This window comes from Fragaria vesca, linkage group LG1 (genome assembly GCF_000184155.1).
Source record: "Fragaria vesca subsp. vesca linkage group LG1, FraVesHawaii_1.0, whole genome shotgun sequence".
Lineage (NCBI taxonomy): Eukaryota > Viridiplantae > Streptophyta > Magnoliopsida > Rosales > Rosaceae > Fragaria > Fragaria vesca.
In genome coordinates this window covers 2,914,281-2,937,885 of record NC_020491.1, presented here as the reverse complement: position 1 = coordinate 2,937,885, position 23,605 = coordinate 2,914,281, and the positions used below count along the sequence as shown (strand labels likewise).

The 23,605-nt window shown below is 39.6% G+C and overlaps 4 protein-coding genes and 1 pseudogene across 4 annotated transcripts; 2 read left to right on the top strand and 3 right to left on the bottom strand.

The window, feature by feature from the left end:
• Positions 1 to 1,916: 1,916 nt before the first annotated feature.
• Positions 1,917 to 10,893, top strand: LOC101293525. The gene is made up of 20 exons (XM_004288741.1): positions 1,917 to 2,911; positions 3,100 to 3,573; positions 4,079 to 4,245; positions 4,344 to 4,525; positions 4,741 to 4,877; positions 5,081 to 5,147; positions 5,355 to 5,502; positions 5,607 to 5,715; positions 6,077 to 6,152; positions 6,238 to 6,420; positions 7,135 to 7,295; positions 7,425 to 7,530; positions 7,923 to 8,127; positions 8,233 to 8,519; positions 8,673 to 8,794; positions 9,161 to 9,305; positions 9,383 to 9,475; positions 9,855 to 9,928; positions 10,085 to 10,138; positions 10,219 to 10,893. The coding sequence occupies exons 1-20, from the start codon at positions 1,917 to 1,919 to the stop codon at positions 10,514 to 10,516; spliced, it is 4,083 nt and encodes a 1,360-aa protein (XP_004288789.1). The 3' UTR covers positions 10,517 to 10,893.
• A 140-nt stretch (positions 10,894 to 11,033) lies between these two features.
• On the bottom strand, positions 11,034 to 13,396 carry LOC101293236 (annotated as a pseudogene).
• A 1,012-nt stretch (positions 13,397 to 14,408) lies between these two features.
• On the bottom strand, positions 14,409 to 16,230 carry LOC101312664 (actin-related protein 6-like). The gene is given in 7 exon segments (XM_004287241.1): positions 14,409 to 14,535; positions 14,613 to 14,675; positions 14,762 to 14,812; positions 14,900 to 14,984; positions 15,066 to 15,129; positions 15,218 to 15,421; positions 15,544 to 16,230. Coding segments are annotated over 7 exon segments (1,281 nt in total).
• Positions 16,231 to 16,543: 313 nt separating this feature from the next.
• LOC101292936 (RNA-binding protein Musashi homolog 2-like) lies at positions 16,544 to 17,952 on the top strand. Its single transcript, XM_004288740.1, has 2 exons — positions 16,544 to 16,768; positions 17,311 to 17,952. Exons 1-2 carry the CDS (start codon positions 16,544 to 16,546, stop codon positions 17,950 to 17,952), a joined length of 867 nt encoding a protein of 288 aa, XP_004288788.1.
• Positions 17,953 to 18,335: 383 nt separating this feature from the next.
• Positions 18,336 to 21,951, bottom strand: LOC101312375 (BRCA1-associated protein-like). The gene is made up of 11 exons (XM_004287240.1): positions 21,641 to 21,951; positions 21,357 to 21,465; positions 21,141 to 21,258; positions 20,915 to 21,012; positions 20,278 to 20,384; positions 19,881 to 20,136; positions 19,622 to 19,675; positions 19,285 to 19,428; positions 19,094 to 19,158; positions 18,751 to 18,805; positions 18,336 to 18,672 (listed from the first exon to the last, which is right to left on the bottom strand). The coding sequence occupies exons 1-11, from the start codon at positions 21,949 to 21,951 to the stop codon at positions 18,517 to 18,519; spliced, it is 1,473 nt and encodes a 490-aa protein (XP_004287288.1). The 3' UTR covers positions 18,336 to 18,516.
• Between the last annotated feature and the right edge of the window lie 1,654 nt (positions 21,952 to 23,605).

Sequence of the window (23,605 nt, the reverse complement as noted above, 5' to 3'; positions counted from 1 at the left end):
TGGGAAGTGTTACATGATCATTAACTTCCTTATGAGCAAGAGCTGTTGTTGTTAGCATGAGTAGTGCTAGTAACATCATGAGAGAAACCATACTATATGTTGCGAATGCCATAGCTAACTAATATTCTAGCTCTCTCTATTCTTTTAGCTATCAACTTTGGTTATGATCCATGATGAACGCAAACCTCGGTATTTATAACATTGTTGGTCTAGAGTTCTTTGTCCATGTATGGTAATATTAGGAATCAAGAAATGGAAGTTATTATTTTTCTTTGTTTGGAGGACACACACTTTGAAACCGTTATAGATGGAAAATCAGGGGAAAAATTGTTCATTTCATAATCCATGAGATTGATTTTCCGCTGCCAATTCCCAACATTAATTGTGCGATTACATTACATAAATATATTTATGTCTTGTTAACAATAATTCTTAAATTTTTTAGTTAAATTGTATTGAGATTTTGTAACTATATGAGGATATAAATGGATATTGATATCATTTTGTTTCCTTTTCTTAGACAAAAAAAAAAAAAATGGAAACAAACACATTTCCTCATTGATTTCCCACCGTTTCCAAACAACAGAATGCAAAGCTATAACGACAAGTTTATTTTCCTTTCCCATAAGTTTTCCCACTAGAAGTAATTTCATTTCCTCATGCCCAATGAAAGTATTCAAGTCATGATTGTAAATGATTCTTTTAGTGAAAATAAGGACATAATTGATGATTCATTAGTTGGAAATGTATCATAATGTATGCTAATCAAACCTTGCTACATACAATGGAATTAGCTTAGTACAAGGACGACGCTCCAATAAACTCAGACAGATCTAGGGTTTGAGAAATATGGCTCGTTTGACGACGACCTCTTTTGGACTGTTGCCGGACGGGTGTCTGCAAATCGGTTCTCAAATATTATGGAGGAAGGTTTAGAGCAAGGTTCTTCGGTTGGTGCTTGAATAATTTTTCATGGATCATCTTTAGCTTAGTCTTTCTGTTCAGGTATCAAACATAGCTGTGTAGAGATCAAATGGAAAAATGGTCAAATACATAACTTATCCAATACATATCAAGAACTATTGTAGAGTGTAGTGAATCGAAGGACAAAACTAATCGAGATTTGGTGTGGTTCACAAAGTGAGTTGGCACGTCTTTAACGACGGTTTCAATCTACAATGTGTATCTTCTTTTTCTTTTTAACAACAAGGATCATTATTATTAAAATCAAATGTGTACGTACTTATGTATGACAATGAGCCTAACTCACTTCAAGTGGTATGAATTTGTTAGCAACGATGAAGCCTTGATTGATGAGATAGTGAGCATGACTCATAGTCCTAAGGCCATGCGCAACAAAATCCCAATCTCTATGTCGGTGAGATCTCACAATCTATACTATCACCCATTGAAAATATAATACACCATATTTACATCGGTACGTAAGATAGAAAACACGGATAACAAGATCTCAACTATTTGATATATATCGACGATATCTCACGATCTACATTGTCATCTAGTTCGAACTTCACGATATTACATGCCCAATGTGCCAAAACCACTCAATCTTCAAGATTCAATCATGAAAACATAAAAAGGATTCCTCTTCCTAGGAGGAAAGATTCAACAAACATAAATTGGGCTCAATTAAATGGATCAACCTAACTCCATTTAAGCCCAAAATCAGAATTTACAGCACTGGTCTCTGGATTTGGGGTATTATACTACTGTACTGATTAAACTCATTAAAGCTCAACACGCGATTTAAATCTTCCTGGACTCTCAAAAGACCTTTGAATTTTCATTACAGCGATCTCACAAATTGACCTCACCATTTTCACAGAGAGCAAGCTCAGACTCTTCAGACCGCATCAGCAAATGACCTGATCTCTTTCTCTCACTTCGCCGGAACCATGTCGAGCCCAAGATCACCGGCGCCGGCCACAGTCCAGGACTGCTGGGACTGCATGCTCCCGGGCCCGCCCAGCCGCAGCAACTTCGGATCCGCTGACGTCAGCCCCGCCGGTCTCCTCGCGTTCCCTGCCGGCAGCTCCATCTCCGTCGTCGACACTCGCTCAATGCAGCTCGTCGTCTCCCTCCCCATGCCTCCCCCCTCCTCCGCCACGTCATCCCTCTCCGCCTTCGTCACCTCCGTCCGGTGGACCCCGCTCCCTCTCGGCCGCGACCTCCTCTCCACCGAGCCTTCCAGCTCCCACCTCCTCCTCGCCGCCGGCGACCGCCAGGGCCGCATCGCGCTGCTCGACCTCCGCCTCAAGAGCCCCGTCCTCTGGTTCGACTCCGACGACCGCCTCGCCGTCCAGGACATCTGCTGGGTCCAGGCCCGACCCGACTCCTACCTCCTCGCCGCGCTCTCCGGATTCTCCTCCCTCTCGCTCTTCTCCTCCTCCACCGGCCGCTGCTTCTGGAAATACGACGCCGCGCCGGAGATTCTCTCCTGCGTCCGCCGCGATCCCTTCGATTCCCGCCATTTCTGTGTCGTCGGACTCAAAGGCTTCTTGCTCTCCGTCACCGTTTTAGGCGAGACGGAGGACGACGTCGTTATCAAGGAGCTTCAGATTCGGACCGAATCCAATGAGCTGCTGAAGCTGGAGAGGGAGCTGGCCGGCGGCGGAGGAGGAGGAGTTGCAGGGAGCAGCACGTCGTCGGCTTCCGCGGCGTTCCCGCTCTACGCCGCGAGGTTTGCCTTCTCGCCGCAATGGAGGCACATTCTGTATGTGACGTTCCCCAGGGAGCTGGTGGTGTTCGATTTGCAGTACGAGACGCAGCTGTTTACAGCTGCATTGCCTCGTGGCTGTGGCAAGTTTATGGATGTGTTGCCGGATCCGAATAACGAGTTTCTATACTGTGGTCATGTTGATGGGAGGCTCAGTACTTGGCGCCGAAAAGAGTATGTGCTCTTATTTGATTGTTATGATTATGCTGTGTTTGAATTTCGATAATGCAATGACAATGTAGAATGTTAGAATCGAAGAGAAGCTAGCATTGATGTTCGTGTAGATTTACTGCCGATATGAGTGTGATTAGAGGTCTTATCAGTTGGGAATGTACTTATTATGCATGTTGTATTATACGCAGAGGAGAACAGGTGCACGAAATGTGTTCAATGGAAGAGTTGTTGCCCTCGCTTGGCACATCAGTACCTTCTCCTTCAGTTCTTGCTCTGGCCATCTCCCAATCAGATTCAACCTTGCAAAACATCGGCAAGCTATATTCTGATGCGCCGGATTCTCCTTTCTCCGCTGTGGAATTTGATAATCCTTTTGATTTTTGTGATGCGCCTCTTGTTCTTTCTAAAACACATTTGGTCTCCATTTCGGATGATGGGAAAGTTTGGAACTGGCTCTTGACTGCTGAAGGTGAATACAATCACAAGGATGATAAAGACTTGGATGTGGTTTCTAATATCACTGAACTGTCGGTTACTGGAACCAATACAAATAGTGTAGTTGCTTCGACTGGAGGAGTTGAGATGGAAGTGAGTAAGAAATCTGAACAGAGCAGTGGTGGCAGAAGTCGACATTCAAGTTCTACCATCAGCCATACAAGAATGTCAGTTAAGGTTGGTTCATAGATTATATTTTCCACTTTCATGGTAAATGGCTTTCACCGGTTGTTCTCTGTCTGGACAGTTTGTCATGTTGTATGAAAAATGGATATGAATTTGATGATTAGATGGTAATTCCCTCCTTATATAATTTATGGGACCTAGGTATTGATTGTTCACACAACCTACCTTGCATCCCTCACTAATGACACTCACGACCACTGGCACACACACAGTTCTTTTTCACACTGCTGTATAGTATATATACGTTAATGATAGTATGTAGATCAAAGAAGACCTGGTTTATATGTATATAGTTTATAATTGTAAATTCAGTTCATCTAAGTACCTTTTCATTTCCCATTAATTGCAATGTTGCACCGCTGGTTACAAAATCCTAACATCAGATTTTGTTTTTGGGAAATGAAGAGCTAAAACTTTAGATTTAAGAAGTTGAGGATTATTTTTCTGTTTTTCTATTTCTTGTTGTCATAGTCATTAAAAGTCAAGTGCCATGCTGCCAATTCATCTAGTGAAACATTTAGATTTCAGATTTATGTATGCTTACAAAGCCAAATTACTGATGCAGATTAGCTTAGTAGGACAGCTTCAGCTTCTTTCTTCAGCAGTGACTATGCTAGCTGTACCTTCACCTTCTTCAACAGCTACTTTGGGCCGTGAGTTCAACCTCTCATAATTCTGAAACATATTTATTTATTTATGAGCTAGCAGATGGGATAAATTTTGATACCTGTTAAGTTAATTTTTTGTAAAGGTGGGGGAAACTTTCCTGTTGTAGCTGTTCCATTGGTTGCCTTGGGAACTCAGAGTGGGATAGTGGATATTGTTGATGTTTCTGCCAATGCTGTCGCTGCAAGTTTTTCTGTTCATAACGGGACTGTTAGGGGATTACGGTGGCTTGGAAACTCTAGATTGGTTTCATTTTCATACACTCAGGTATCTTGCATGAGAATTAAAATGTACACTTCAGGGTGCATTGTAGTAGATTCCTAGCTGATCTGATTTGATTATTGGAATTGTCCTTGATTAATGCCGTTTTTCTATGCCATTTTTCTTTAAAGAAAAGACTATGGCAACCTTGATAATCTCTAGTTCCAATGAGAAGTCATTATACTTTCCGGTGTAGGTAACATAAACTTTTGTTGATTTAGGTAAGTGAAAAAACTGGAGGTTTTATCAACAGGCTAATTGTGACCTGTCTTAGAAGTGGCCTAAATAAACCATTTCGGGTTTTGCAAAAGCCTGAACGTGCACCCATAAGAGCTTTAAGGACTTCTTCCTCTGGAAGGTTTGTACCTGTGGATTATGAAACTACTATAAATCTATTTTAAAACATAATTCAATAATGTTCTGTTAACTTTTGGTCTACTATGAATGGCTGCCTTCTTCAATCTAGTGTATTTTTCCTTCTTTCCCTGTGTACTTTCATTTGTGTGGGTCTATACATTTCAACTCCTGAGCTACTCACTGTAAAGTTTTTGCTTGTTCCAGGTATCTTCTTATTTTGCTCCGTGATGCACCAGTCGAGGTTTGGGCTATGACAAAGACTCCTATAATGGTAAATTTGTTAACAATTTTGATTCTTATTATCCATTACATGATCTAAACAGAAATTTACAAGTTTGAGGCCATTTTTGAAAGAACTCGCCACATGCATTTTTCAGCTTCTCCCAACTGTATAAATTTTTTATTTTTAAGGTGGGATTAGAGTCTAAGATTCCTGATCCCACATCTTCGTATTAATTATTCTCCATATCTCATGTAGCTTAGATCACTAGCACTTCCCTTTACGGTTTTGGAATGGACTCTCCCAACAGTTCCACGCCCTCCTCAAAATGCACCTGCTAAGCAATCATCATTACCCCCCAAAGATCAGACATCAGGGGCATCAGATAGGCCATCATCTGATTCTAGTGAGCTCATTTACTTGATAAGCTTTAAGTTTTCTAGTTGCTTGTATTGACAGATACTGTTCAAGAAATAAAAGTAATGGTTTTCTGTTTATACCGGAATGCAGAGGGCTCAGATGGATCCCAAGACGACACTTCCGAAAGCTTTGCTTTTGCACTAGCAAATGGTGCTCTTGGTGTTTTTGAGGTTCATGGGCGTAGGATTCGTGACTTCAGGTATTTATCTTTGTCAATATGACTACTGCATTTTGAGTCCTGTATACTATTGCAGCTACACTCTGACTTCCTGTTCCACCCTGGCATAATATTTTATCTCAGATGAAGAAGATTAAAATAATATATAATATATAATATGCCTTTTAATAGTTTATACAAGAATAATATCTTGTAAAGGTGCTTCTTGACTAATAAACTTGGTCTCTTGGTCTTTCAATGAGGTTTTGGATCTCTTCTGAATGGAAATGACAACAATTGGAGAAAGTGTCACGTGTTGGATATTTTAGTATAATTTTATCACAAACTTTAATATACTATCATTTTATTCTCATAATGGATGTATTCATCTCTTGTTTCCTAGACCAAAATGGCCTTCTTCTTCATTTGTCTCATCTGATGGACTAATTACAGCAATGGCGTACCGTTTGCCTCATGTGGTATGCATCACAGATTTTGTACGAATTTTTATTTGTATCAAATCTCAATTGTCCCTTGATATCCATTCTGTGAATCAATTTTTAGGTTATGGGGGACAGGTCAGGAAATATTCGCTGGTGGGATGTAATAACTGGGCATTCTTCTTCATTTAACACTCATAGAGAAGGTATCCGCAGAATTAAGTTCTCACCTGTTGTTCCTGGAGACCGTAGTAGGGGGCGTGTTGCTGTACTATTTTATGACAATACATTTTCCGTATTTGATCTTGTAAGTGTGAATAAACTATATAACTATTCCTTGTCATATTCAATGTACATAAATGCAATTATATGCCAACTTTGGTTTCAGTATTGCTGGACTTCAGGGTAAAAGATGTGGGTTTTTTTCTTGAAGGGTAAATTAGGAAGCAGTTGACATATTTGAGGATATCCGTTATTCTTTTCTTTTTGGTTTTGTGGTTAGAGTGTACTAGCTGACTCTTATTGATTTCATCACTCATAGCCTAACTCTTATTGAGTTCAAAACTAACATTTCTTGAAAATATTAGTCGTCATATACTGATTAATTATTTTGTTACCATATACCATATGGTATCATAGGTGCTTTATTGAGTTCAATACTCATGCAGACTCTTGTTGACTTCCTAAAGTTTTCTTAAAATTCATAAGCATAGTCTCTCTCTCTCTCTCTCTCTCTCTCTCTCTCTCTATATATATATATATATATATATATATTTATATTCTAACTATACATTTGGTCTTATAGTTGCTATTTAAGGATCTATTTTTATAGGATATGGCTAAGCTTTTGGTATTAACATAACCTACTGCCCCCTTAATCCATAAATATAAGTCTGCTATTTTCGTAGTACAATCTTTGTCAAAATGAAGTGATTCTTTGGTGTTAAGTTTTAGATGCTTTTCGTTATGCCCTAAATTGTTTGACATCTTTCTTATCATTTGTCCATAACTTAATTTGCAGGACTCTCCAGACCCTTTAGCTAATTCTCTCTTACACCCTCAATTTCCTGGAACCCTTGTTTTGGAACTTGATTGGTTGCCTTTGCGAACTGACAAGAACGATCCACTGTTATTGTGCATAGCTGGAGCTGATAGTAGCTTTCGCCTTGTTGAGATCAATATGTAAGAATTGTTGGCTTCATGAGTAATTATATTATGTCAGCCTATTTAGTCATAATGGGTTTGGGACATGTTTATGATCTGTATGGGAGTTGTCCCTTTCTGTGCATTTATAATTTTGCTCGTGTGCAGAGCTGATAAAAAACTTGGTTTTGCTCACCAGCCCAGATCTATAAAAGAAAGGTTCCGTCCCATGCCTTTATGTTCTCCTATATTGCTTCCCACACCACATGCCCTGGTAATTACTGTTCTATATTTCTGTTTTCCTTATTAAATTGTACTAAAGCACTTTGTTATGTTCCGGTTGTTGTTGCTGTTGTTGTTTTTTTTTTTCCCGAGACGAGTTAAGTTCCAGTTGTATTGAGTATTTGTTGATCATGCCTTTCACCATGGGATGTTTATGCTTGTATCATGATGGCAATAAATCCATTTAAGTTGACTCGGTGATCTTTAATGGAAGAAAGGAAAATCAGTGCTTGAGTTAATTTTTTTTATTTAAAACCAATAGAATTTACTCAGAAAAGTTAAGTTGGACCAAATCAATCACCACATTTGGTTTCATTTCTTTATTGAGAATTTAGTTGAATTTCAGTACTGACCCACCATAATTTTGTTCGTCATTAATTGCAGGCACTACGGATGATCTTACAGTTGGGCGTAAAGCCCTCCTGGTTTAATACTTGCAGTACATCTTTAGAGAAGAGGCCTCATCTCATTCCTGGAACTCCAAAGTCCAGTGAGGATCTTCGCAGTTACATGATGGATGTACAAACTGTTGGTGACCCTGTGGTACCAGAGTTGCTGCTTAAAGTATTAGAACCTTATCGAAAAGAGGGTAGGTCTTGTCTCTAGTGAACATTTCTACTCATGTTGCAGCTCACATGTGGGTATTGTTGGTATGTTTTGCTCTAATATTTTCTTAATGATACATTTGCCAAAGGCTGCATACTGGATGATGAGAGGGCAAAATTATATGCAAAGGTGGTAAACAAAGGCTGTTCTGTGAGATTTGCCTTTGCTGCTGCAATTTTTGGTGAATCCTCTGAAGCTCTTTTCTGGCTGCAACTGCCGCATGCCCTTAACTATTTGATGAACAAGTCCATAAATAAGTCTCCACAGAAAGCCACTGTATCAGCATCAGTTCCAGAGCTTGATAATGCCTCTATGGTGACTAGGATAACATCAAAAGGAAAATCAGCGTCTGGAAGAGAAAAGAAAGATGCAACAGTAAGTCATAAGTTCTTGAATGTTCTTTATCAAGTTTTTGGGAAAAACACCTTCTCAGCTAGCACCCTTCTGGTCTAAAACATCTTTGCAAGTGATCTTCCATTGATAGTAGTTGCATCCCACATTAAATAAATTGGTCTTTGTGTTTACCAGAGCCAAGGGCAGCTCAGGTTGATGGCGTTTGAACAAGAAGAACTCTGGGCAAATGCAAGTGAACGCATTCCATGGCATGAGAAGCTAGAGGGAGAAGATGCTATTCAGAATCGTGTACACGAGTGAGTGCTTCGTATCATTCTCATTTGCATTGATTTTTTTTCCTTCTTAGTTGTACCAGTTTACTTAATATAATTTGAACATATATTCTTGGTAAAACTGCATATATTTACTTCAGATAAATATGCAAGACTGAGTACAGATTTTAGCTGAGCTCTCTTTTCTTCTTTAAAGATTCAGTCCCAGGCTTGCGTAGAGTAGACTGTAGATGAATATCCTGATCGAATTTTCAATCTTAATAATCTCAATGACTCATCTAGTTACTTGTACTATTCAAATTTGGGCTTGTTAAGAAAAATCAAAACTTCTTAATGTACTTTGTGGTGATATGGGATGAAGTCAACTTATTTATGTTCTTGATAATCTAGGCTTGTGTCGGTTGGGAACTTAGAAGCTGCAGTCAGTTTATTGCTTTCCACTCCTCCTGAGAGCAAGTACTTCTCTGCTAATGCTTTACGTGCAGTTGCTCTCTCTTCTGCTGTGTCAAAGTCTCTTCTTGAACTGGCTGTTAAGGTGAGAGTGCTTCAAACTCACCTCATCATCTGAAAATAATTGTCGTAACTGAATAAAGTGGTTTAACTACGATCTAGGTTGTTGCGGCCAACATGGTCAGGACTGACAGGTCACTGTCAGGTACTCATCTTCTCTGTGCTGTAGGAAGGTATCAAGAGGCGTGTTCCCAGGTGTGTCTTTGAACAAATTTCTGTAATCAGGCTATGAAATGTTGGCTTTGGCCTCAATTCCAGACGTTCTTTTGTCAGATGATTACATGTATCAATTGTGGCTTGGATGCTGTAGAATCTTATCCGGGTTGTATTAGTTTGTATAGGGTGAAACTTTTGTATGACTACCTGTGCTTAGTCAGGATGTTTTGAGGGGGGAAAAAGATTGAGCGAAGTATGAATCCAGTGGTCATGAATGGGTATTAGAGCTGGGGTGTTTTCTGGGTTTGGTTAGTTGTTTACCAAGGGGTGTAAATTTTCCCCACTATACTTCATGCATTTAAGTGGTCTTCATACTATTTTTCTTCTTTCACTGATTTTAATGTCATCTCTTGTGCAGTTACAAGACGCGGGGTGCTGGACAGATGCTGCTACTTTAGCTGCCACCCATTTGAAAGGATCTGATTATGCAAGGTGATTTCTCCTAGCTATATATATACACGTGTGTGTGAGTGGTTAATTTGAGAACACACTTTCACTATCTATGTATGGAATTATACATTCTTCATTCATGGAGATTGTCATTCATGATGTTAAAGAATCTTAGTTAATCTTCTTTTGTTGTTCCAGGGTGTTGCTAAGATGGGCTACACATGTCCTCCGTGCCGAACACAACATATGGAGGTATGCCATGTCACCTTTTACAGTTTTCTTTTCAACCGTTTCTCAGACATGTTCTAAGCCTATCAATGATCCAAATGCAGGGCTCTGATTTTGTATGTTGCAGCTGGTGCAATGCAAGGGGCTTTGGCAGCACTCCGTGAGGTCCAACAACCTGACACTGCCGCCATGTTCATTCTTGCTTGCCGAGAAATTCACGCCAACATCTCTGATTTAGGAAACTCTGACGATGAATCCAAATCTTCAATCAAGGACATGCTTCCACACTTGCCTGGGTTGGGACCCGAGAATGAAGATGTCATTGCAGTGGGTGAATATTTTGGGCAATATCAGAGAAAGTTGGTGCATCTTTGCATGGACTCTCAGCCATATGCTGAATGAACACCATTGTCTCGTCACTCGGTTGGAATCTGGTTGTTCTATCTGTACCACATGTGAGAATAGGCAAACGTGTGCTGGGACTCACAGCAAAAGACAGTCGAAGAAATCCCTTGATTTGAAGATGCTCTTATATTCGTGGGAAAATGCAATTGGGTATAACAATGTGATATGTTCGACAACGGAGAATGAGGGTGTAAAATTGAATTCGTATGTTAAGACTGCAGCTGTTCTGTGAGATAAGCTCATGAAGCTTGCTTTTTTGTTGTGACCATTACAGAGGCACTGTAAATGTATACATATATCTCAAAGTATAGGCAGTTCCCATAGCAGATGATATGATTTAAAATTCTTTGCCAGCTATTTTCTGGCTTTGATTGTTTTCCCCGAATTGATTGTCAAACTTTCCTGGCAACAAACCCAAATATTAGTTCTGAATGTGCAAACTAAAGCATAACAAGCATACAAGTAATTATTGGCTAATAAGTGATCAAGACGTTCTATCTGCTCATCTCACTCTCTACAGACTACATAGTTTTGCAATCACTTCCTTCTTGAAAAGGCGCTTGATTTTGCAAGTGATAATGTCACCCACCTTCATAACTTGAGACAAGTCTGAAATTTCCCTCCCATGATCCTTAAAGTCTTCTCTCCTAAGCTTACATGTCAATCCAGCTCCCACAGTACAGATTGTCACTTTCGGAAGAGCCCTGCGGACTATCGCCTGCACAATGCTTCCTTCAGAGAGTGTGTCGCAAGTTTCACCTGTCATCGTATAGAACTGTTCATCTTCATTTAGTTCTTCGTAGTTTTGACGCACATCCTGGAACCCCTGTATTAATTCCCTCCTGATACCACACAATGTTTGCATCTTATTCTCAAGTCTTTTGCTTTTAGCATATGCTTCAATGTCAAGCTTCTCAAGGTAACTAGGTTGATCGGTAATGCGCTGCAGCTCCATTGCATCCTTATCATCATAAACATCTTTAACCATTTCTTGTGCAAGCAAATAGGATTCTGGATGGATTCTTGTACCATCCAACAGAGTGCTAAAGGTGTTGCTAGTTCGGCTGTCAGTCAACCCATGCTGCTTAATATACAAGAAACCAACTGCATTCAGATATGCACTTGTACCAAGCCCATGCAATGTAGCCAACTCCCTTCGAGCAAGTATTTTACCACTGCGTACCAATGACTGCTGCAGAGATGCTGCCTTAATAGGTCCAAGTCCAGATATGAATTGCAAAGGTGCAAATAACCATTCATGGGTTGTAGCCAAATTTATGTCAAGGCCAACCTGGTTTGTAACATCTACCATGACCTGTTCAATCATCGCGTACTTCTCATCCAAGGTGAGGAAGTTATCAAAAGGAGAAGTGAGTGGTTTCCAAGATAAGATTTCTCTTCCTGGTCGCAAAGTGTGGCAACCATTGCAAGTGGATTTTGAAGATAACGGCCAAGAGCCACAGCCCGCCTGACTATGCCTGACTGTCCAGGTAGCTGATCAACCGATATCTGAGAATTTTCATACAGGCAAGCCAAAGTTTCATCCCCATATACAACTCTTAGGCGCCTTATTGTTACAGGTCTCTGATATGATGCGATGCCCAAAAGTTGTTCTCTCAGCAAAGAACAAGACACATTAGTTGCTCCTATTATAGCAATATCAGATGGTGATCATTCATGAACTTCAGAATACGCTGATCATCATGCTTCATACGCATACTAGTAGGTTCATCAAAGAATGGGGTCCAGGTGAGATTCTCCCATCTGAGAGTCCCTATGCAAAGCACATCTAGCAGCTCCCCACATGAATCCAACATGACCAAAGTGGTTGCAGGGTCCCCAGGACCCCAACAGCAAGCCAAGACCCTAGGTGGTGCAGTTTGGTTCCGTTTATATGGCGGTGCCTTAGAGACTCTATTCCACAAAGCCTTTCCACACTGCATAAGTAACCAGTTTTTCGCTCTACTCACCAACAAGGATCTTGCTTCTTTCTCCATTGAAGGCAGAAGAAACTGCAAAGGGCGTCTTGCAACATTAACTTGCACTGCTCATTAGATTTACTAAGATAGTAGTTGCTTAAGTCGCTTATCAACTTGTTCAGACGTTCTTCGGGCAGCTTGATAGTAACTTGAACATGATTCTCCTCCTCGGCCTTTTGGACAAGTAACCATTGTGCATCCTCAAATCATTCAATGGCTTTCTTTGACAATCCATATTCAAACCAGGTTTGATGCTCGAGACTGATACCTCAGCGAAATCAAAGTAGTTGCACCGGACATACTTCCTCACATCAGGATCACTACTGATATCAATAGCAGCCTGACCCTCACCTGCAGGGAAGCGCAAGTTAAACTTGGTGTTGACATCCTCCACCTCTCTCTCAGTCTCTGCAGCCACGAGTGACTTCATAATTGATTCAAAAAGCCGTGGAGTCTCATCATGCGTGAATCCTCGTCGAGACACTTCCTCAAAGAGCTTATTGTAGTGAATTTGCAAAGCCCTTTTCTGATTCTGAAACAGCAGCCACTTTCTGTGCAACTCCTGAACGCGCCAAAGTACCTTGTGCCACACTAAGTTTTCTTCTTCAGGTTGCTCAGGATCTTTCAATAAGCCAAGGCACTCCTCTTTTCGATACATAGCAATAAAGGGAATAGTACTTGTATACAATTTCTGCGAATGGTGCATCTGCAAAAACCTGAAGATGTCATCCCTGCTTATGGGACCAAACACAGGTTCAAGTTGATTATGTATCCATGCACTCTCTTCATGCATGCTTTGGTCGCCATCGTATATCTGGTGATCGACTGTGGATGGTTCCTTGTGCCCTTCTTCCATGTCGATGTCTTCGACCAATACCCAGTTATCTTCGAGCGCCATGGTTTGGTGTTTGTAGAATTTTTTTTTTTTTTTTGTTCACACAGAATTAGACGTATATAGAGTATAGCTAGTGAAAACCTAATGGGACTAGAAAATCTAATCACCCTAGCCCTATTAGGTTTAGTAGTCCTTCCGGATTTAGACAAGGATTAGACGTATATGGTCCTTACAGTATCTGGAATTTTCTATCTCCCGCGCGTGGGCAAGCTTGTTCTCCTGGTTTTACCAATTTTTTGCTTTAGTACATAGTATCTGAAAACACTACATTCATCACTTACATGTCAGTGATATCACTGACCTACAAAAGGGGATGGAATCGTTTAACTAACAGTAACTACTGCACTTCACAAAACAAAAAAAAAAAAAAACTACAAACACACTCGTAGCACCCACCAAATGTGAATAAGCTTCCAACGAGTTTAAAGCATCTCCCTTTCCCTTATCCCTACAACGACTGCGATGGATTGAAAATCAACATTGCTCAAAGTGAATTGACAGGAGTGAATGTACAAAATGTGTCCATGCTGTAATGGAAGTATGGAACGAACACCCACTTAATGACTAAGAACACGCTGTAATGCAGATCTAGTCTTGAGAAACTTTTTCCTGAATTTGCACACTCCACGTAAACAAATTTTCTGGTCATAAGGGCAGGGCTCTGGCTATATAGGCAGTGTTCCCATGTCAATCAGGGGTAGAAACTAGAAACTCAGATCTCCCCGGGGATGTCTACCAAAAAGGGACGAGGGAAGGCAGGACGAAGCATTTCATAATCATATTGATAAGTATAACAAGGTAATCAGGCTACCATTTCACAAGCAAGTTTCTTCATTGGTGACAACAGACGTGTTGTACATGCTACTTGGCTGAATTTTCAATCACGGGCTTCCTGAAGATTCAGAAAAGTGTCCAAGTCCCAAAACTACTTGGTCCCTAATTTCATCTTCTCAAGTAATATGACAAGCGGATAAGGCCATTCAGATAACAAACCCCCCAAAACTGCCAGTACCCATTAAAAGAATCTCTTGCGACAACGAGCAGATCCAAGCTCCTCATACTCAGCCTTGGTGACACACATTGCTTCAAAATCAGGACTTGATGCCAAAATTGACCCCCCTCGCCAAACACCTAGTATGGGGCTGGAGTAAACATGGCAAAACTTCAATAAAATGGAAGTAGGTACATGAGTAGTGTTATGAGTTAGAAGGAAACGTACTCTTCTTGGGGAGTTATCTTCACTTGATACTCATCAGGAACAAGAGGCCGCAGCTCCCTCTCTCTATAATATCAATACAACGATAAGTCCAAATGTATGCTTTAGTATTAACTCCTATAAACTTAAATGGAAAGGAGATCAGTGCTTACAGTCTATCAGCAAGTCGAGGAAACAATGTGCTTCCGCCAGTTAAAATGATGCTGGCGACAAAATTCAGTCACATTAATCAGTATCGAGAATGAATTCTACCTAAACAAAAAAAAAATGCAAAGTTTTTCAGCTCACACCTTTCATAGAGTACAGGTTGAAGATGAGGATGACATGAACTGACAGCTCGAACAATGCATTCTGCTAGTCCAGCCTGATTCATCCCTGCAACAACAGATTCATTTATAACAGCTAACCAAAAAATTCAAATGCTTGGAAAGAAAGAGAGCGAAATATAACACAAACCCAAATCAGCAGGATGGAAAATCATCTCCGGCACAAGGAACCTTTCATTTGTCAAGTCAAATTCCTACACAAAACACCAAACAGCTCAAAAAATAGACAAACCAACACAAACAATGCTCTAGTTCAAAAAACACGAATGACAGCACACTTACATTCTTGCTCAAATCAATCTTCTTTCGCTCCTCCAACTTATCCGCAACTTCACCCCTATCCACATCCATCTTCTTGGCCACTTCTTCAACCGAATCACCGTCTCCGACGGCCAAGTACCTCTTTGCCTCTTCAGGGTCTTTAACATACCCTTGCGTATGCGTAACCCCATCAGGCAACACATATGTGCACCTGAAAGCATTCTCCTTCCCATGCTTCCTACACAACCCAAAACCAAAATCACCTCCAATTCAACCACCAACACACCAAAATCAAAACAAATCGTATCGTAAACCCTAAACCTTAAACCTTAAACCCTTAAAATGGCACATTACTTGGCTATCTGTAGGTCACGAGGAACATTCATGGAGACGAAGCAGAGCTTCTCCTTCACATCATCAATAAGAAACGTTTCGTCCATAACATTCACGGACCGGTACGAAACGAGCTCCTTGAGGTAATTAGTCAACGCCTTTCCGCCGAGGTCAATCCTCTTCGCGGCGTAGTTGATCGGGAAGTTCTGGAACACCGGGACGGCGTGCGTGAACGAGAACCCGCAATCGACGACGAGGCTGCATTGGGCCGTGATGGGCCGGCGGCTGGCCTCGTAGAGGTGGGCCAGGGAGGGCGAGTGGGCCACGTAAAGCGCGGCGAAGTTGAAGTCCTCGAAGACGAGCTCGTCGGTGGCGCGTTGGATGGAGGGGAGAGTGAAGAGGGGCTCGGTTAGGAGGAGGGAGGATTGGGCCGGGTTGACCCGGAGGACTTGGGTGAAGAGGTGGGCCCAGATCTCGCGCTGGAGGTCAGGGTTGATTAGGTAGCCGCGGTCGATGGGGCGGCGGACGGCGGCGGAGGTCAGGTCCATGGGCTCGGTCGGGGATGGGGTGACCCATTTTTTGGAGGAGAGAGGGCGGTAGACGCAGTTGGGGATTACGGCGGACGGGTCGCGCTCGCCGCCGTGCCCGGCTTTGATAAGGCCGCCGCCGTTATCTAGCACTACGACGCCGTTTTGGTGCATTTTTCAGGTGTAGAGAGAAAAAGACTGGAACTAAATGGCGCGAGAGGTTTTGGGTTTTGGGCTGTGCATTTATTCATATAATTTTTTTTTATTCTTTCTTCTCTTTAAACCCTTTTATTTACGATTTTGTCCATAAAACTTGTAACCTTGTTGTATAAGAATTAGGAAATCCTATTAATACATGAATCTTTATAAGCTATCTATGATTCTATATATAGCAAATACAAAAGACCATCGTTAGAAAAATTAGAGAACTGTCCAAAGCAGAAGAAAAAGAAAAGAGTTTGGTTTCATAGGTTTGGAGTTGGTTGCCATGGACGCAAAGCAAGATAGGAAGATATTCGTGGGTGGGATAACGAGGGAGGTTGATGAAGATATCTTGGAGGAACACTTTAGCAGATATGGGATTGTAGAAGAGTGTGTGATCGTCCTGGATAAGATCACTCGTCAACCTAGAGAGTTTGGTTTTGTTACCTTCGTTGAAGCGTCTGTGGCTAAGAGTGTGTTAGAAGAAAGTCACTCAATCTGTGGTGAAAAGGTTAGTTCAAAGTTACTCGTATGTTAAATTTCATAGATTTTTGTGTTATGTTTCGAATGATTTTATTTAATAATTTTTGTGAAAAGATTTTATTGACTGCAAACGAACTCGAAAGAAAACAAAGTTTCAATTTTCAAGCTCGTATTGAAAGATTTAAAAAGAGAAGCAGCTAATAACCATTGAAAGATTGCAGATTGATTACTTACAAATCCTTAAGATCTTTTAAGTCAAGGATTTTGCATATTTCATTGATTTTCAAGCTCTTTCAAGTAAATAGATTTGGTTGCCATTGGAAAAACTTTCAAGACATTCTTTCGGGTTGCTTGCAGATTACTAAAATCTCTCATTGATTGTCATTATTACATGTAATCAACTAATCAAGTCATTATCAAACAACCTAGATTTTTTTGAAAGAAACTTTTTTACTTTCGGGTTGTATACGGTCAGTAAAAACACCTGAAAATTACTTACAAATTCTACCTTATTTTGTGACAAGTATTTTGTGAAAATTCAATATGGATTTTTGAATTTTGATATTGCAGATCGATGTAAGACCGTCGGAACCAAAACGCCAGAGAAAACAATTTAATCAAGAAGGGCAACATGTTCAACAAATCAATCAAAAAGAGCACCATGATCAACATCAAGGTTACATCCCTAGAAAGATTTTTGTAGGGGGTTTACCTCGTGATCTAACCGAAGATGAATTCAAAGACTATTTTGCTGAGTTTGGTGCAATTGAGGATGGAGTCATAATACATTTCAAGGACAGCAACACACCGAAAGGTTTCGGATTCATTACTTTTAAATCAGATGATTCTGTTGTGGATGTCTTGCATAAACAGGAGAACAAGTTTCATGAACTGAAAGATAAGCAGGTGGAGGTAATGAGGGCTCGTCCCGAAGTTAAAAGGAACAGGCATGGATTGTGGAGATGGCTTCCTCGCGACGATCTTGCTTTCGGGCTTGATCAGTTTATTTGCTATAATTGTGGAGGTGCTTATGGTTATGGACACCATCAAGGGTGCATGTATTGGCCAAATCCTTTTATTGGAGTGTGGAATATCATTAGGGTTATTCCCACCAATTGGATTGGTGGTGAATTAGTTGATCAAAGTGCTTGGGATGGTTATGATTCTCAACTTACTCATGTAACTCATTCAAGAGTTGCTGAACTTGCATAAAGAGCTTGAGCCATACAAGAAACAAATTATGGGTTTTTTTTTTCAATGATGGTATAAATAAAATTCTGTTATGTTTTTCACTTAAATGTGCTTCTTTTGTCACATAAACTTAGCATTCCGTTATCTTATCAAATTCAAAGGTTTACAGGTTCAGATGAGATGGGTTCAGCTTGGTTGACAAGCAACTGTGTGAGGCCACACTTGGGTTCTCACCAAATGACGATTGAGTTTCCAGATATCGATAGGCGAAACCGACCGGAAATTATGAAGAATTGTACATTCATGGATGCTAAGTTTAAAGTGACGTTGAATGTTTACACAACATGTTGCTAATAGCACCATTTCAATATACATGTAAACCTCCATGAAAAACAAACTAGTTCTTGCCTGTAGTAAGTTTCTACTACTGTAGAAATCTAGTCCATTGCCTAAAATTAGTCGACGAATGGGGAACCCCAACAAAAACTTTTGAACGCCAACATTGTTTAGGTCATATCTGTAAATTAAGAAGACTCTCATTGAATGCTAAAGTACTTCATGATCTAAAAGCTGTCCTAAAACTATTTAATTCCGTCTTCTGCTAGATTTTGTTTTCCTATTCTTGGCCGAAGAAGGCTGCTTAGATGGTACAGGTAGGAGTGTTCCCCCTTTGATGTCATCGGAGTTTGTCATGCCATTCAGTGTTTTCTGGGCTCCAATATAGACAGTAAGATCTCTAATCTGTGACCAACATTAATTAAACGTGTTAAGAAGCCGACATTTATAGAATAAGCGCACAACCAGAAACTTAGTGTATACCTGTTCTTCCAGATCAAGTATCTTCTCGTCTCTTAACCTCATTGTCATAGCTTCCCTAAAAGAACAAGAAGTTTAATATTCAACACTAAGGGGGAGAAATATTTCAGGCTATATAAGAACCACAATTTCTGTCTGGTCAATATAAGCACTATAATATTCAAAAAGGACTCCAGTCCTGATGTTTTACCAATGGCTGGCACATAAGAAGAAATGAATAGACTAATTAAGGAGACCATTTCAGTCATATACACAAGTTATCACCCCCATATGGCATATCTTAGACCATAATTCCAACTATGACAGATGCACATTTATCGATTGAGGAGACCAGGAGATTATGTACCTCTCTTCAGTTTCCTTATATTTTGCACTCAAGGTTTGTTGCTCCTCGATGAGAGTTTGGTGGACCTAAGAACACAAAAAAATCCATAAAAACAGGTGCAACATAATACATCACATATAATAAACAGTCAGAAAAAGTTATGAAAAACACTGGAAGTTGAAATAATTTCCAAATGAGCCAATAACACTCACATATTCAACAGCTTTTTTTTCCTCACGAGACTTCTCCAATTTACTTTGAATATCCTGTATCTTTAAATTTATAGCCTTCTCCACTGCTTCTGACATTGAATTTTCAGTTTTACTTTTGGCCTCCATCAGTAGATTTTCATAGTACTGAATTCAATGACCAAAAAAGAAAACACAAAATTAAACCATGTTAATGATGTAACAGCACTTGTATGCATCTAAAAAAATATATATATCATATTCTTAAATGATAATGTATACTTGTTATTCACCAACAGCCACATTTGTGGAGGAAAATAGGAACAGAAGGAACGGGTTATGTACAGGGAAGAAACCCTACCTGTCTTTGAGTCTCAAGCTGGCTTGCAAGAAGTCGATTATACTCATCCACAATCTGTTGTCAAATGCAATATAATATCCATAAGTCACTGAAAAATATGAATAATACCAGCTAGAGTGAAATTAAGAACATAGAGTGCCTTAACTAATAAAAATGGAGTTAGATAACTGTAACCTCAAAACGCTCACATCTAGTAATTTAAACATAAAAAATAGAAAATTATTGGTTCAGAAGAATCCTTTTTGAAGGAAATACGTACAGTTTCAACTTTGCTACTATAGAGGGCTCCACTAATTCCAGAATCCTCACTACATTCACAACTTTCACAATCTCCTCCCAACGCTCTACAGTGAGAATTGACATCAGTTCCTAGCTTGCCATCAATTTTTGATTGGTTCAGGCGGTGAACATAAGCATCACCAACATAATCCCAGATCTGCTGGCTATTCAAGTCAAGAGAATAGCAGTGCTTTGTATCCTCATAGTGCCTAACAGCGTGTTTGCCTTCATTATATCTTTATTGAAGAAAAAATAAGTATCAATTACTCTACTGGTCAAATACAGAAAATATTTAAACTATATTGCTTTATTCTTTAGAGGACCAAAGATATCAAAGTAAGAATAATAAAAAGTAAAAAAAACTACAGCATCTTTACCTTCCACACCCTACAAAACCACATATTACACAAACCCAAGGATTCTCCATTATTCCACAGACAGAGCAAGCTGGATTGTTATCCTGCTGTTGACACAATCGGCAAACCTGGTGACAAATATATTAGCACTTTCTTCAACTTAATAGGATAATCAAACACCCTAAGGCAAAATCCATGTTAGAGAACTCAGGAGCCAATGCCAATTTAAGAAAAGTAGGAGCTGACATTTCAAATCCTAATACCATACCCTTGTATAGAACTGTTTCATTCTAATTTGTCCAGGATATTGGGACAACTATACATGTCTTTCTTTTTACCAAGAATTGCCAGAAAGGATGTTAGCACAGGTGCTTGTTTTGAAAATCTTAGGGGTTTCAAAACTCCTAAAAGAGTGGTAAGAAATGCTGCTTTTGATGTATACTAACAACGCGGACTGTCTAACCTACCAACATCACATTTGGATAGTGAAAAAATTTCAACAATCTGCAAGGTCTAGAAAGTCAACTAATAACATATAACAGTACATCCAAGACATGATAGAAACATAAATTATGCAGCCAAAAATTCTCTCAACCAACTAAGAACTAAATAATTCTACACACATATGAAGTATTTCTGAAATAGAGAACCAGCTCACCTGGCATGATAAGTAAGTCCATTTCGAGATACAAGGACATGGAAATGAATGGTCGCATAGTGTAGTTGCTATTCCACTACTGTCTGCGTCCAGTCGCTCTAACATTTTAAACAAAATACAATATCATCAGTTCGGGCACAACAGTATTTCACTACTCAAGAAATGAACAAAAACAAGTATAACTCATCTTTATCAAAGGGGAAGAACAAACAAAACCGTGACGTACCAAGGCAAACAGGGCAACTAGGCAATTCGGTGCATTTTTCCTCTGGAGGCGTCCCAGCTATTTGCGCTGAATCTGTGTAGTCCACTGAAGTCAGAAACAATATATGGCACACCTCAGCCTGAAGAAAAACACATATATCATTCAAAATCAGAACACATGAGCTCAAGATGAACAATATATAAACAACAGACTAGTGAGAGCAAAGACTCATCGAACCTCGCCAGGCGAATACTTCTTCCCATTAAAACTGCCATAAAATTCATCTGCCTTCAACTCATTCATAAGCCTTATCACAACACTGTACCGATCTTCAATCGCATCGTTCCTAATCCAATTAAACACACACTAAGTTAGTCTACCTACTCCATTGTGAGGCAAATACAGCCACGTATATCAATAAAACCCTAATTTCAAACAAAAACGCATTCATCGAGCTTAATTTCAATTCCAAAACTCCAAAAGGTTCAGATTCTCTCAGAGAAGCAACAAGAAAACGCTACCTGATGAAGACGAGCTCGGCGACATGGTCGAGGCGCGACTCGCAGAAGCGGATGAAGTCGTTGAAGGAGAGATAGTTCGGGACGGCGACGACGAAGAGGAGAGAGGACTCAGCGGCGCCGTGGCTCGGCAACGACGACGAGGTTCCTCTTCTTCTTCGGAACAGATGCGCGATTCCTCGCCGCTCGCTGAACCTAGGGCTTGATTGCGCGGCGGCGGCGGGGGACTTGGCGGCGGAGATGGTGGTGAACTCGGCGTCTTCGAGGCTGACGGGGTGGTTGGTGTCCACTGAGTGGATTCGGAGGAAGAACATTGTGACTCGCTGAGTCGACTCGGCCGGAGAAGGGAGAGAAAGAGAGAGAGGCGAGAGATGTTTGTTTTTGAAGCTGAGAGAGGTGGCGATCGGAATTAGGCGCTTTTGGGGTTTCACGATTCGGATATTTGGTCTATATATATTTTTCGGAGTTGGATTTTCTATGAAAATGGATTTTTCGAAACAAATTAAACAAAATATTGGCTTTATTATTTTTGGCGGGCTAGATGGAGATGACACGCGTCTGCGCGGTCAGGCCTGTGTGTGCCTAGACGGGTAAAGGGCTCCACCGTATAAAAACATCAAACTAAAAATAAAATAAAATAAAAACTTAATCAGATTGGGCTTTTAGTGGGCACGGTGGAGATGTGTCATGTCTAGACGGTCTGGGGCTTTGTGAGGGCTCCATCATTTAAAAATATATGAATAAAAAATTAACAAAAAATATAAAAGAATTTAGGTTTTGAGTGTGGTTATTAGAATCTCTAAATTTTCTTATTATACCTTAAATTCTCTGTACATATTTTTTTTAACTTTTTAATATAAGCATTTGCTCACTAGATCTCATTTAAATTCCTAACATAACCTTAATTATTTATTGACATATATTTCAATCAATTAATTACCTCTTATTCACTCAATAGACCTCTCATTCTATATTTTTTCTTTTTTTCTTTTTTTTTAACATCCATTATCCTTACCTTCATTTTTTTATTATTTTTTTCATGCAAGAAAATATTCTATCATGAATTATTCTATATATCTTTTTAATTGTTTTTCTCTTTTGTACGTGATATTTTTCTCCATTTTTTTTCTTTTGAATAATTTGATCTCTATTTTGTACCTCATAATAAATTATTTTAAATAAATATATATTTTTCTAATCGATAGATATTATTTTATTTTATTGTCAAAAATATTTATGCACCTTGCAAGTATATGCGTTCAACATGTGTATATGATAATACAAAAATTTTATGTCACATGATCGATATTAATTTTTTTTTTTTTTTAACTCTTATAAACTATATATATTCTTTAATAAAAAGAAATTAGGAAAACAAGAATATATAAGGAAAATCATAAAGAATGGAATCAATTATCATTGAATTGGAAAGTCTAAAGAGAATAAATATAATATTTCATTTTGTATAATTATTGTCTTTAATAGTCATTATGTATGAGGATGTATATGTCAGTTAATAATTCATAATAGAGAGCAAATTTAGAGGTCCCAATAACTGCACTCTTGGGTTTTTAGTGCGCTAGGTGGAGGTGGAGAGGTGACGCGTCTAGACGATTGGGCCGTCGTGGGCCTAGACGAGCTGGAGGATGATCCATTACACACATAATTTTACATGTTTAGTAAAATATTAACTACAAAAAAACCACTCCTTCCGAAGATTCAATGTCCAATTAAACCCCCTGAAAACCCTAGGAAGAATAAGTAAAGCAGCACACTTCTTAATATTAATTACAATTGACAAACCTTCTAATAAATTTCCAGATGTTACTAGACATCGGAACTAGATTACTCGGTGAATCAACAGAGAAATCCGTCGGAACGGAAAATTCTTGAAAAATTTCTTGATCATGCACTGAATCAACAGAGTAATGCGTCGGAACAGATAGTTCTTGGGAAATTTCTCGATTA

Excerpts from the sequence above, each read along its gene's own strand:
- LOC101312375 (XM_004287240.1), bottom strand. The coding sequence starts at position 21,951 with ATGTTCTTCCTCCGAATCCACTCAGTGGACACCAACCACCCCGTCAGC. Across the intron at positions 21,259-21,356 it reads AGAAGTATTCGCCTGGCGAG|GCTGAGGTGTGCCATATATT; the intron begins GTTCGATGAGTC and ends GTTTTTCTTCAG. Across the intron at positions 19,159-19,284 it reads AAAAAAAAGCTGTTGAATAT|GTCCACCAAACTCTCATCGA; the intron begins GTGAGTGTTATT and ends TTGTGTTCTTAG.
- LOC101293525 (XM_004288741.1), top strand. The coding sequence starts at position 1,917 with ATGTCGAGCCCAAGATCACCGGCGCCGGCCACAGTCCAGGACTGCTGG. Across the intron at positions 6,421-7,134 it reads CATTTTCCGTATTTGATCTT|GACTCTCCAGACCCTTTAGC; the intron begins GTAAGTGTGAAT and ends CTTAATTTGCAG. Across the intron at positions 9,476-9,854 it reads ATCAAGAGGCGTGTTCCCAG|TTACAAGACGCGGGGTGCTG; the intron begins GTGTGTCTTTGA and ends TCTCTTGTGCAG.
- LOC101292936 (XM_004288740.1), top strand. The coding sequence starts at position 16,544 with ATGGACGCAAAGCAAGATAGGAAGATATTCGTGGGTGGGATAACGAGG. Across the intron at positions 16,769-17,310 it reads ACTCAATCTGTGGTGAAAAG|ATCGATGTAAGACCGTCGGA; the intron begins GTTAGTTCAAAG and ends TTGATATTGCAG.